The following is a 12553-nucleotide window of genomic DNA, read 5'->3' as shown; positions in this document are numbered from 1 at the left end:
GCCCCAGTTCTTCTGGTTGCCAGTTTCCTTGATCTGACTGGACAAGCCAGCCAAGAAAAATACCAGCGGACAATCCTTTTCATGCTCGGCTTAAGCTCAAACATTCTCACAATCCTCTGTGCTCTTATTAGAAAGATCCGAGCATGAGTCTGCACTTGTTAGTGCAGTTATTGTTCGGTGATTAAGTCGATTAAGAAAGGGCCCGTCTGTTTGACTCATGTTTACTTGTGGCTCTGACTAATGTGGCTTAAGCTGACCATTGTGAAGTTAGCAGTTTCTTTGGATGCATTAGTGAGGAAATACAGTAAATCTCTGTAAAGGCCAACTTCTGAACTTTACAGCTGACAGAGTGTCAAACGTGTGACCCTCCTCTTAAAGAGGGACATGTTAATCATAATTCTCTTTTCTCTTCACTTCTCTTCCTCTAAAGATTGAGGTCGGATAAGGATTGCAGTCTGATCTTGCAGGAGCTGAGCCGTCTCCAGCCAAATAACTCGTGACTCTATTGTTAACCGCTTGCCCTTTGTAGCACAGAAAGCTTTTCCAGTAGAAATGAGATTAGGGGGTTCATATTGTCTGGTGCAGGTGCATTGTGGGTAGATATTGGAAAGCTTGTCTATGCGCCTTAAACAATGCTCTTGGTGAAAAATTGTGAACATGTTCAGCGATATATCAGAAGCCCTCAGTAGATCAAGCAATGAGAGTTTCTTAGATCAGTGCTGCCCTCTTATGGCCATTCAGGAAAACAACACCAGCCTCAGAGGACCCAAATCTGGATTTTCTGGTATCCAAATCTAACAGAAGTCAGTAGTCATATTTGACCTTATACCAGGGGTCATCAACTACATTTGTACAAGGGACAGATTTTGTCTTGACAGGCTCTTTGGGGGCCAAACTTTCAAGTTAACTAAAATGGAATAAATATTGTGGTCCAAATAACATATTATGGCATTAGTATATGTATTTTCTTTCAAAATATCTGCAATTTTTAAGCATTAACAAAGAGATCAGTCAGTATTGCTATGGGCATGAAAATATTCTAGCTACATATTTCTAGGATCATCACATGATCCATCAGGCCCGCCACAGATTTGGCTGGGCCCCTGATAAACCCAGAGAATGGGCCCTCCCCAGTTGTGATATACTGATGATATCTGTGTATGTTGGATCAGTAGCAATGGTGCTAGCATCCTGGCTAAAAAACTGTGAGAAAATGTCGTTTGGAGCTGAAAGTGTCAAGCTGTTTTTGGGTCTGATGTTGAAGATATTTATTTGTGCCCCTTTTTAACCTATTTTAACCACCTTTTCGGATGCATTCTTACCACTTTATGCCTCTTTCCATTGATTTTGCACAATTTTTTCCCAAATTTGCCCACTCTTGTACATTAAAACCCCTTTCACCACTTTTTTCCTGACATCTATGCCACTTTTGACCCCTTTTTGCCTTTGTTAACCCATTTTTGCTCCTTTCTACATATTTTTTTGCCACTTGTAACTCCTTGTCACACTTTTTTCCATTTTAAACCAATTTTTGTCACCTTCTACATATTTTTTGCCTATAAACCCTTTTTCCACCTAACCAGTTTTTGCTCCTTTTTAATCCTATTTCATTCATTCTGCCGCTTTTAATCTATTTTTGCCACTATTGACCTCTTGTCAACAGTTTAATGCCGATTTTTGCTGATTCCAATGGCATTTTGCTATTTCTTCTGCTTATTTTTGTGACTTGTAACCTCTTTTCACCTTCTTCTGCCTGTTTTTAGTTTATAAGCCATTTATGCAACTTACTGCCATTTATTCTGCTTCTGTAACCCATTTTTGCCCATTTTTAACCTGTTTATGCCATTTTAAGGCAATTTTTTCCACTTTGAGCCCATTTCTAGTCTGTTTTAAGTAAAGGGGCTGACATTTTGAAGAAGTTTATATACTTTGATAAGGGCGGTTGTTAATCAGTTTGAAAAAAGCAAATACTGCATGGTTATCATGGCTTAAAATTACAATGGACCATGATTTTCCTGACCTCCATGGAACTAGAAAGCTCTCCCCTTTATCCCCCCTTATGGGCAGCCTTGTGTTCTATCACTAGGTTTTACACTAAGACGCTGATTGGTAAAAAACAAATGGAAGAAAGCTGACTTCTGTTTTGATTCTCACACAGATTAAAAAACACTCTCCAAGAGCATGAAATGAAAAAGTTAAAATGGAAAACTGCAGATTTAATCAGGACTGGGGTGATAAGTATGTGTCTATCATGCATCATATTTACTTAAATACCTGACAAATGGATTTCTGTAAATAATGGCTCAAACATGGTCATTCCTAATCAAACTGTTGCAATCTTGATCATTTTGGGGTTGATTTGATAGCTGCAGAGATTAATAGACAAAAGATACCCTAAAACCCAAAGCATCTTTTTTTTCCTCCTCACATTTTCTAACCTGACACACCAGATGGATTTATTTCACACACCCATCTGGGAAAACTTCTATAGGAATCGTATGGGAAAGGGCAGACTTTGAAAAAAAACTCGGAGTGTGATTGGATGAATGTTCTGTCACATCTCTATGGGCCAATCAGAGCAACAAAACACATGATGTAGCAGCCATCGAGCTTGCGCGGCTACCAAGGAATAACACGAAACATGGCGACTATAGCCATGTAAGTACTCGACTTTTGTTGTTTTTGAAAACTCACTGCTGTTCTTTGCTCTTTTAACGATCAAATGTCGTCAAGTTCTGATAAAACTGGTGCTTTAGCAGCATCCACACTAAGCTCTTCTGCCATAATTGCACTGGCCTCTTGCTGCTGCTTGTTTACGTCACAACTTTGCCGCGCCTGAAAGTACTGCCCCTTGTCGTTGATTGGTCCTGTCACTTTCTAACTGGGCCCAAACGGTTCAGATGGGAGCTTTGCAAGATGGATTCGCCAGTAAAAAACAAAGACACAGGTGTATCCATCTGCTTTGCAAGGTTATATGTTTTATGGATTTAAACATGTTTTGGTGGCCAGATTTGGAGCTTTGGGGGGCCTGATAGAGCCCCCGGGCAGCCAGTTGATCACTGCCTTACAGCTTTGAGATAAATGCAACTACAAAAGCATCACTTGTGAGTGTTTTTGGCGTCTAGAGATGGATATGTCTACCTGGAGGTACAATAGAAGCTTCAGTCTTTTCTCCTGTCTCCCTGTCTACAGTCCATAACCTGCCAAAGCTTCTCAATTCACCTAAAACAAAGAAAATATGAGAACACAGATAAGTCTCTGACACAAACAGAAAAACCACAAAACAAAGTCTTGAACAAGTTTTTATTTTTTCTCACAAACAAAGTTTGTTTACAAAAAAGTCCAAAATAAAAATGTACCTACCTAAAGCGTCATGCTGGCAGTTTCAACTACATGCAGAAACAATAATAATAAGAACATTGATAATAATCATTACTGTACAAAAAGAGGGAAGGTGTTAGGATGAAAACTTCAATTCAAAACTGAAAGTTAAACACTGGTTTGAAAAACAGACTTCTATAAAAAACTTTTTTTTCTTTAAAGTCATGTGTTTGTGCATGAGACTGAAACCACCAGGGTTGGGGGGGTAATGAACTGCATCGAGGTGGAGAAGAGGCTATGCTCTAAAGACAGGAGGGTAGAAAATATGGAAGAAAAAACAGAACTGCAGTGTAAATGCTTGATCCAACAAGCACATGCACACACTTCATAACTTACACAGCTAGCCTAGTTTGAAGCTCTCTAACATGCTTCACTGTCAACGTGGGAAACAACACAAAACAACATGAAAACTGTGAATGAACCTCATAACCTCTGATGGAGATTCCTTAGATTGAGTTGCTGTAAAAAAGTGAAATCTGAGGTATATGGCTTCATTTCATCCATCCCCTTCAAAAACAATAGGTCTGATGACGGATCCCATCGCTATCTTCAACCCTAGATTTTCCAGGTGCAGCTCGTGTACCCAGAGACGGATGCTTTCCCTGCTTGTTCCAAAGGAAACAGCACACACTCTTATGTTTTCAAAAATATTGCATGAGAAAAGGGGTGAGACAGGGGGAAGTAGGGGACAAAGTATAAAAAGTGTCTGAACATTGATGTGACTAAATATGAGTACGAAAAAAGTCAATTTAGTGTCCCTTTGGCTTTTTTTTCCAGTGTACTGAATTTATGACCAAAAAACAGATCTCGGCTCCCTCTGTTACATGAGAGGACATCAAATCAAGGTTATCAAAGGTTGAAGAAGTCGGTGGAATTGCATGGGCTGGTCTGAATGTGTGGAGAACAGGTTTCCTGGCTGGGCTCAGTCAGTGCTGACCTGTGTGACCTGAGCGTCAGCTGTCTGGTTGGTGGACTGAATGAACATTGGCTGGGTCAGCTCCTGTCCTGCTGGCATGGTCACCTGCTGAATCTGATACAACTGCTGTAAAACACAGAGAGAGACAAGAATGAATGAGGATCTGCATGTGAGTGGATTTTAACATAATTATAAAACTCTTTCTGCAGGTAGAGTCTGCAAAAAAACCTAATGTTTAGTCCAGTGATTAGTCTTTGAGCCCCTGCTGTTCCGGATCAAAAAAGACTAAAAAAGACAAAAAAATCTAATCTGATATAGGGGTTTTTGGTTTTATAACACAAGAATTTAGCATATTCACATCTAAAACATCTTTCCTGTTCTGCATCCTGGTTTGGATTAGTTCAGTAATAAATAATAATAATGATAATAAATAATTGCAGTGAGGTCAGTATACCATTGCACTTCTTTTAGGGGAACTCTTAAAGCATTGGAACGACAAAGATCTTGGGGGGGGCAGGCTTTGTCTGCTCTAAGGCTGCTAAAACACGGCGTCAGGGAGAGCACGGTCACCTGTGGCGTTACAGGAGAACATTTATAACTTTGTAAAGAGACGCTGAAGGAGGCTCTGCAGGATTCTCAGCTTATCTATGAGAGTGATCAATAACTCAAGCAATCACAGGATCAATCAGGATCAGGTCTACAGGCTCTCCATGGTCAATGATAACAGGAGGAGCAGAGGGCTGAAGGCCCAGGGATTTTGCAAATATTGACTAAAACCATGATAAATCCGTTAAGAAGTATACAAAGGTCTTTTGATAAGAAAAAGCATGTATAGGACGTTTTTTTAGGGTTTTATCGGTGAAACAATTAAAATCTATTTTGATTTTTGACGGCAATGTGTCACTTCTTCTCTCTTGGGTCCTCGGGGGGCTCCACTATTCTTAGGTACATGTCGGGGGGGCTCAAAGGGAAAATGGTTGGGAAACACTGTCTTAAGGGGATACTTCAACATTTTGTCGAATTCGCCCATTGCCATAATTCCTATGGTCTTAGTAATAGGTTTGTTTCCTTTAGTTTTCGGTGCAAACTGTTTCTAGATCTGGGGGGACCGTTAAACTAGCTGCATAGCTAACGCTATGTTAGCAGACAGATTTTTTTGCTTTCTCTCATCAAACTCATCAAATACACAATCCAACAACTCCAAAACACTCTCGTGGACAAGTTGTGACCTGTATATTCACCACACTATGAAAAAATCATGGAACATTACGAGACGGAGATGTTTTAAAGTGAAATGCAAAGCCGGAACTACACTCCAGACATGGCTGCTGCACTGCGTCACTCCGCCCAGTGGTTTACTCAAGAAATAGTTCCGAGTATTTGCTTCATTTGTCGTAATGTTACATAATTATACGTTATTATTTCATAGCGTGGTGAATGAACAGGTCACAACTTGTCCACAAGAGCGTTTTGGAGTTGTTGGATTGTGTATTTGATGAGTTTGATGAGGGAAAGCAAAAATACCGTCTGCTAACATAGCGTTAGCTGTGCAGCTAGTTTAACGTTCCCCCCAGATCTAGAAACAGTTTGCACCGACAACTAAAGGAAACGAACCTATTACTAAGACTATAGGAATTATGGCAATGGGCGAATTTCCCAAAATGTTGAAGTATCCCTTTAAAGAACTGCTTTAAAATGTTGTAAACAACACCCAGGTAGGTGTTTAAGTTGATTCCCTATCTTGATATATATACTGTTGTCAACTCTAATAAAATAAGGCAAGGGTGTTTTTAAGGGTTTTATTTATCCAATAAAATTCCTAAAATAAGGTTTCTGTTATGGAATTAGTGTAAATACACTACATCTGTTTATGACATTTCTTACCTGTCCATCAGTAAACTGGTTAAACTGCTGTTGTCCTTGCTGTACCTCTGTCTGTGTGATCTGAAAAAGAAAAACAATAAAGGTACATTGGCGCTTTTGTGCATTTTGCCAAGAGTAGGCTCTAAATTAAAGTAAAAATATGAAAACGAAGGAGCAATGTTGCACTTTTAAAAAAACTACATATAAGAGAGACAGTAGAGTTCACTGCAAACATGTTTTATTGACCTAAGAATGTCGTCCATCTATTACTGCATGTGATATTCATCACACATCTGTTTCATAAATGTTAATTCTGTTGTTTTTGTGATTACCTGCTGGGTGTTTGCCAAAGTCTGGATCTGTCCTTGGACCACCTGCGCTCCAGAGACAGGCTGAGCTAGACGGATGTACTGTAGCTGGCCGGTGTTAAGTTGCACCTACCACAAGGGGGAGACAAAGTTTGGTTCAGAAAAAAAGGTCATACATGTACAGAGGTCACAGCCATTTTCCTTCTCTGGACAGCACAGAACAATCATTCACCGCCCTCTGGTGATGTGTTAACTTTGTCAGCCTGACTACATCACTCATTTCTTCTCATCATTGACTCCCTGGACTGTCCTGATCTCTTTGATCCATCCCATAATTCCTATCACTGTTTTTGTTTCCAGCTTTGCTCTTACCGGGATCTGCTGGATCTCTCCTGTGTTGGTGATGATTTGCTGCATGACCTGCATGGTCTGTCCTTGGGCTTGGGCTGTTTGGGCCTGACCCTGTGCTGCTGCAGCTTGAACTATCTGTACCTGCTGACCCTCGCTCACCTGCATGGCCACAGGTGCGCTCTATAAGAGGGAAAAGCAACGGGAAGAAGACAGCACAAAAAGAGAGAGAGAGACAGGGAAAGAAGAGGTGGTACATTAGTTATCAAACATTGGCACACAGGCTGGAGTTTATGACTGACACAGAGTAACCACCCTGAAATAAGATTTAACCACAACTTTAAAAGTCTTTTAAATAATTATCAGGCAGGAAGGAAAGATGTTGGGCAGGAGGTGACACAGCACATTTCATGACCTCTCTTTCTCATCTGTCTGTCATACTATCTAGGGAAAAGCCACCCGATCTCACGCTGCAGTCACCCCTACAGGCCTCAGCCTTTAGAACAGGACAGAGTGTATGCAGCGGTCACCTACAGGCCTCTGAGTGTGTGCTTAGTGAACATATAAATGCGCGTGTGCATGCATGTTTACCGTAATGGGTGTGCCCTGTGATTGCACCTGCACTTGCTGTATCTGCTGCATGGCACCTTGCAGCATCTGATGGCCGACAGAACAGGATGAGAGAATGAGAGAAAAGGCACACAGTGAGAAAGAAAGCAGCGATAGCAACAACTTAACACATGAATGCAAGCGTGTGAGGTGTGAAAGCTTTAATGCCAGAAAAGAAAACTGTGGCATATAAGCAGCAAATAACATTTGATGAAATATTCATAAATGAAAAAGAAACTGAGGTGAGAAACAGGACAAAAAACATGGTAGTCTGGACAAACATGTGAAGCAAAGCAGCTGTTATGGCTGTTTAAATGAAATTATGTTTGGATGATTCAAAATTATTCTGAATGACTTGGACACAAGAAAAACGTGGCTGTAGATGAGTTTGCAAATATTTATGTTGAGGTTAATTTTGACAAACATTTAATGGCTTCCACTTGTAATTTCATGTAGCAGTCTTGCATCTCGTATGTTTGTACGTGCTGATGCTCATTGGGAAACTTTGTTGACTGTGCAACTGCCTGACTGAGCTTAGAGGAGAAATTTTGAATCCCAACAAGTTTTCTACTGTTAAAGAGTAACTAAACCCCAAAACACCTTGTTCCAGATGAAAACCTGGGTACATGACATTAGAGTGACTTCCCGTCTTCAACATGAACATGTCTGTTTACCCGTTTAAACTGTCTTCTGCTGAAAAACAACAAATAAATCCACTAACAGCAGCAGAACGTAGAAATTTTCGCAAAAGACAATCAGAGAAGTTACTGTGACACTCTAGGATTGTTTGCATTGTAGTGCTGTTGCCTGAGAGTGCAGCTAAGTTCTGTATTTTTAAAAACAAGGTCAATAATTCACAAAGGATGTTTCAATGGGTTCTTTCTCACAATAAAATCCTAAGAAAAAACTGGAGCACATGAGTCACTTTTATGCAATTTAATCAGTCGAGGACTAATGTTTCAACGAGCATTGTGTCTTCATCAGAGTCAGACAGAGTCCAATAGTAGTGGTGTGGTTTGAAACATCAGACACACTTCTCGTTAGAGAGCATTATCACTGATTGGTTGGTTGAAGTGGGAAGACAGCACGCAGTCTGCGACAGCACTAATATGTAGCCAATCACAAATGTGTGAACATATTATCAATAATACACACAATATAAACAATATATATATATATAGATAACAACTTGGAAAGACAAATAACCTGCTGCAACAAAACATGCAAAACAACACACTGCAAAATCACAAGAGGCGAAGTCCAAATGGTTTGACCATGTTAAAGGTGTATATGAAAAATGCATCCCTCCTGAGGAGGTTGTGTCCAGTTTCTTCTCTGGATTTTCCTGAAAGGAAGTATCCATTAAAACATCCTTTGATGTTACTGGTCCTCTGAGAGCACTGATCTCCACCTGTGGAGGGGCTGAAGCCCAAGAGACCCCTTCTTCAAGGTCATTAATATATTTCCTTCCATCTCCTACATGATCATATATCTCTTTTTACCCGTTTAAATTGTCTTCTACTTATAAACGACTGATAAATTTACTACAACATGGAAATTTTACTGGCAAAGGTGGGATAAGCCAATCAGAGACGTTGCTGTGGCACTCTAGGATTGTGGGTAACGTAGTGCTGTTGACCAAGCTTGTGAATAAACCATCTTTCTAAAATGAAAAGGTCAATAGAACCCTTGCATGTGTCTTCTACATGATCTCATACTTTCATTACCAATTTAACCATCTTGTTGAAAAATGTCAAATTCACTATTAGCAGCAGAAGCGGGAGGAATGCAAGTTTCACAGGCAAAGGCAGGATCAACCAATCAGAGACGTCTTTGTGACACTAGGTTTGTGGGTAATGTATTGCTGTTGACCGAGATCCCAAATAAACCATGTTTTTTTTAAAATTACGCCGATAAAGAAAAAACTTGTGTCTCCTAATGGCCATATATCCTGGTTTTCCCCTCAGGTATCTTCACATTCTCACATTCTAGCCAATATTCAAATCTAAAAAGCAGCATAGCCTGAACACTGTTGTGGCTGATAAGGGACAGTAGGAAGGAGGGAGTGGATGTGTCTTGCCTGCTCTTCCTCACAGCCTTGCTCATAGCATTCAAGAGAAACTCTATGAAATTCCAGGGTAGATGTACCTTACTCTTTTTAAATAATGTTTAAAAAGTAAATGAACCAATCTCAGCTCTCTGAATTCTTAATGAAGGTTCAGTGACAGAGAAGCAAAGAGACACTGTTACACCTACTGACACTAATTGCTCTAATGTATGGTCATTACTTTTCATCAACCAAGTCATATCTTTGTCTTTATTTGAACTTAATTCCAGTCCATTAACCAAATCTGTTAGAGAAAAAGCATGTCTGGCAGGAAGCTAGCTGCATATTAAATCAGCAAAGCTTCACACCTCATATATGAATGAATATCAAAAGAGGAATAGGTGTAATGGAGCTGCAAGACAATGACACAGAGACCATTCACATTCAATAGAAAACTGAAGAAAATTTAACTTAAAAGTTGGCAAAAGCAGCTAAATAGAACAAATAAATGAAACAGATCTAACGTTTGAGTCTCCCCTGTAGCCCTATCATTATAACTGCTACATTGTAAATAGCCTACGATGAGTCTGCGTAAGACAAGTGTCAAACTGTGACCTCCTCGCTCTCAGCAACAACTGCAGCAGTGTATGTATGGTGCCAGTGAATAAAGCTAGCTCTAAATGAGTATGACAGCTCAGCTAAAGGCGGCGTGCTGAAGCAGCATGAAGCAGCACAGCAGCCCACGACCCACGGCTTCATGACGAGCAGGGAGCAAGTCGGCAGAAAAAAGTAGCAAGAAAGGAGATCATTGGAAGGAGAGACGACAGAGAAAATGTCTCTATGTATATATGTTTGGAGGTGAAAACATGGCATCCAGAGGGGACGTGTATTTAGGAGAACTACAGTGTGTGTTTTTATTGTCATTTGGAGAAATAGAGGAAGCTGGTTTGACTGCAAACCATCTACTAGTTTGGTTTGCATAGCTTTTTATCCCCGTGACGAGAGGAAGCATTAAAAAACAAACCTGATCACATTTTTCGAGACTGAGGAATATCTATCTTATTTTTCCTTTCTATAATACATTTTTTTGAAGGCACCATATAAAAAACACAACAAAAACACTGATTTCAGTTAGTTAGGTTGACTTTTTCTTGTTTCTGTTGACGTTGTATGTAAGTGAAGAAAGGAACTGTCTGTCTGTCTGATAGGGTTACCTCTGCATAGAGAGGGAATATGTGTACAGGGTGCATTCTAATGTTCAGTTATTCCTGCTGGGTGGTGAGGGGTCAGTGACTGAATGTGAGCTAATACAAATATTAATACAGAGAGGTGTTCAGATCTGAGTGACACGCCTTCTGCAGCATGATCTCAGGACTGGGAAGAGTGAGAATACACGGATGAAACTGCTCAGGAATGGTAGTGCATCAGTTAGATGATGACTCTATTTTTTTAGTCAGCAGTAGTTAATGTTCCCCTTACTTTTCCACACCACAATTCTCACTTCCATGTATGGTCAAATCTTTTTGTTGCCTCTTTAAATGCTCATATTGGTCATTTGCAACCCTGTGAAAGCACTCATCACATTTGTGGTACCTGTCCTTGCTGCGGCTGTGCGATGATGATCTGTCCCGGCTGAATGGTGGCTGCTGCTTGTGCTCCAGGCTGCTGAGCCGCTTGTGTCCCCTGCACCTGCACAGCTCCGGGCTGCTGGGCCAAAGTGAAATAGTACTGCACCGGCTCGGCTGGAGCTACAGACTGTCGCATCTCCTCCTGAAAATCATGCACACACACGCATTGAAGAAGGCCTATCAGTCCATTACATCTGCATAATTTTTTTTTTGCTAGTGTGACATAGAGGAGGTCAGCAGTGATAAATAACTGATGGGATGTGGCCGAGGAAGAGTAATGTAATCTTGACATGAGATCCATTACAGGCAAACATACTGGTCAATACCATTGCCTGCAGGTCTGGGGGGCCAGCTGGTCTTAACACTGTTAAAACTGTACAGACTTACATGAAACAACATGATTAAACATTTCTGACTCCAGTGATACAGTCATACAGAACACTAATGTGAAAGTTATTGATTTATCCACATAAATGCTCCCTCTGTGTCTCTTCTCTGACAGACACTACAGTTTCATATCACCATTTATATGGATTCCCTTGATCCAGTTCAGCAGGTTAAATGTGAGTCAGTATGGGGATGGAGGGCTTCAGACCAGGTCCAACTATAATCACCACCAGTTAAAACTGACCTGTGTCTTCCTGCTTCAATAATGAGCAGGGATTCATCCTGATGAAGTTTCTCCATCACCAGAAGCGTAAACACCCCTCTCCCAGCTCCATGACAGCACAGCTGAGAGTGTAGGATGTTTACATGCCTGGAGACAGTCTACTTGATAACACATTTAAATATCTCACCTCACCAGCTGGTATCCTACATGTGTTTATGGAACATAAATCTCCCGCTCCAGCTAAACTCCAGCATAATAAATCAGAACTGAACTGGCCACTGGACATGATAAAAAGAGGTGCTTTTCTGCTGCTACTGATACAAACGAGAGTCATGTAACTGTTGGCTGTTAGAGGCAACAAGACGCTGCAAACATCCGACTGAAAGCTTTTATTGTTCAGACCCCAGCTTCCAGTCAAGGATGTTTACAACACCTCAAGTTTGCCAACAATTAAAAATGTTAAAAGATTAAGAACAAAGCAGCTATATTTGTGTTGTATATTTACTTTAGAAACTTTCTTGTGTAGCTAATAGGAGGATCCTTGTACAGGGTACAACATTACATTTTTAACTTTTAATACTTTTTTAAGATCCTCTTCATACATTCTAAGGCCAATATGTTTTGAGCTAATTTAAGTTCAAACGTTGACAACATAGAAAAGAAAATGCTAGGAGTATATTTTATTGTAGCATTTTGAGCTCAGACTATGAGGGGAAAAAAAGACCCTGGTATGGCACTATAAGGTAGCTGATGATGGAACGTTTACATTTTGACTAAAGCAGACCATACGTAGTAATACAACCATCTGGTATCTATTTAAAGGTTTTGCATTGCAGTTCAAAT

General features: G+C 40.3%; 1 protein-coding gene across 10 annotated transcripts in view; it reads right to left on the bottom strand.

Moving 5' to 3' along the window:
• Positions 1 to 3289: 3289 nt before the first annotated feature.
• The window catches only part of nfyc (nuclear transcription factor Y, gamma), a 35110-nt gene continuing 25846 nt past the window's right edge, over positions 3290 to 12553 (bottom strand). For 8 of the 10 annotated variants that reach the window (XM_041809100.1, XM_041809105.1, XM_041809103.1 and 5 more), the window contains exons 6-11: positions 11066 to 11242; positions 7408 to 7473; positions 6841 to 6999; positions 6493 to 6597; positions 6182 to 6241; positions 3290 to 4423 (exon numbers count right to left, since the gene is read on the bottom strand). In XM_041809100.1, coding sequence (XP_041665034.1) covers positions 4304 to 4423; positions 6182 to 6241; positions 6493 to 6597; positions 6841 to 6999; positions 7408 to 7473; positions 11066 to 11242 — 687 coding nt within the window. In that variant the 3' untranslated portion in view covers positions 3290 to 4303. The remainder of the gene's footprint in view (positions 4424 to 6181; positions 6242 to 6492; positions 6598 to 6840; positions 7000 to 7407; positions 7474 to 11065; positions 11243 to 12553) is intronic. The other 2 variants (XM_041809108.1, XM_041809109.1) reach the window with 1 other exon arrangement.

Source organism: Cheilinus undulatus, linkage group 16, assembly GCF_018320785.1.
Source record: "Cheilinus undulatus linkage group 16, ASM1832078v1, whole genome shotgun sequence".
NCBI lineage: Eukaryota > Metazoa > Chordata > Actinopteri > Labriformes > Labridae > Cheilinus > Cheilinus undulatus.
Note: the sequence above shows the minus strand (reverse complement) of the source record. Positions and strands in the feature narration are given on the sequence as shown.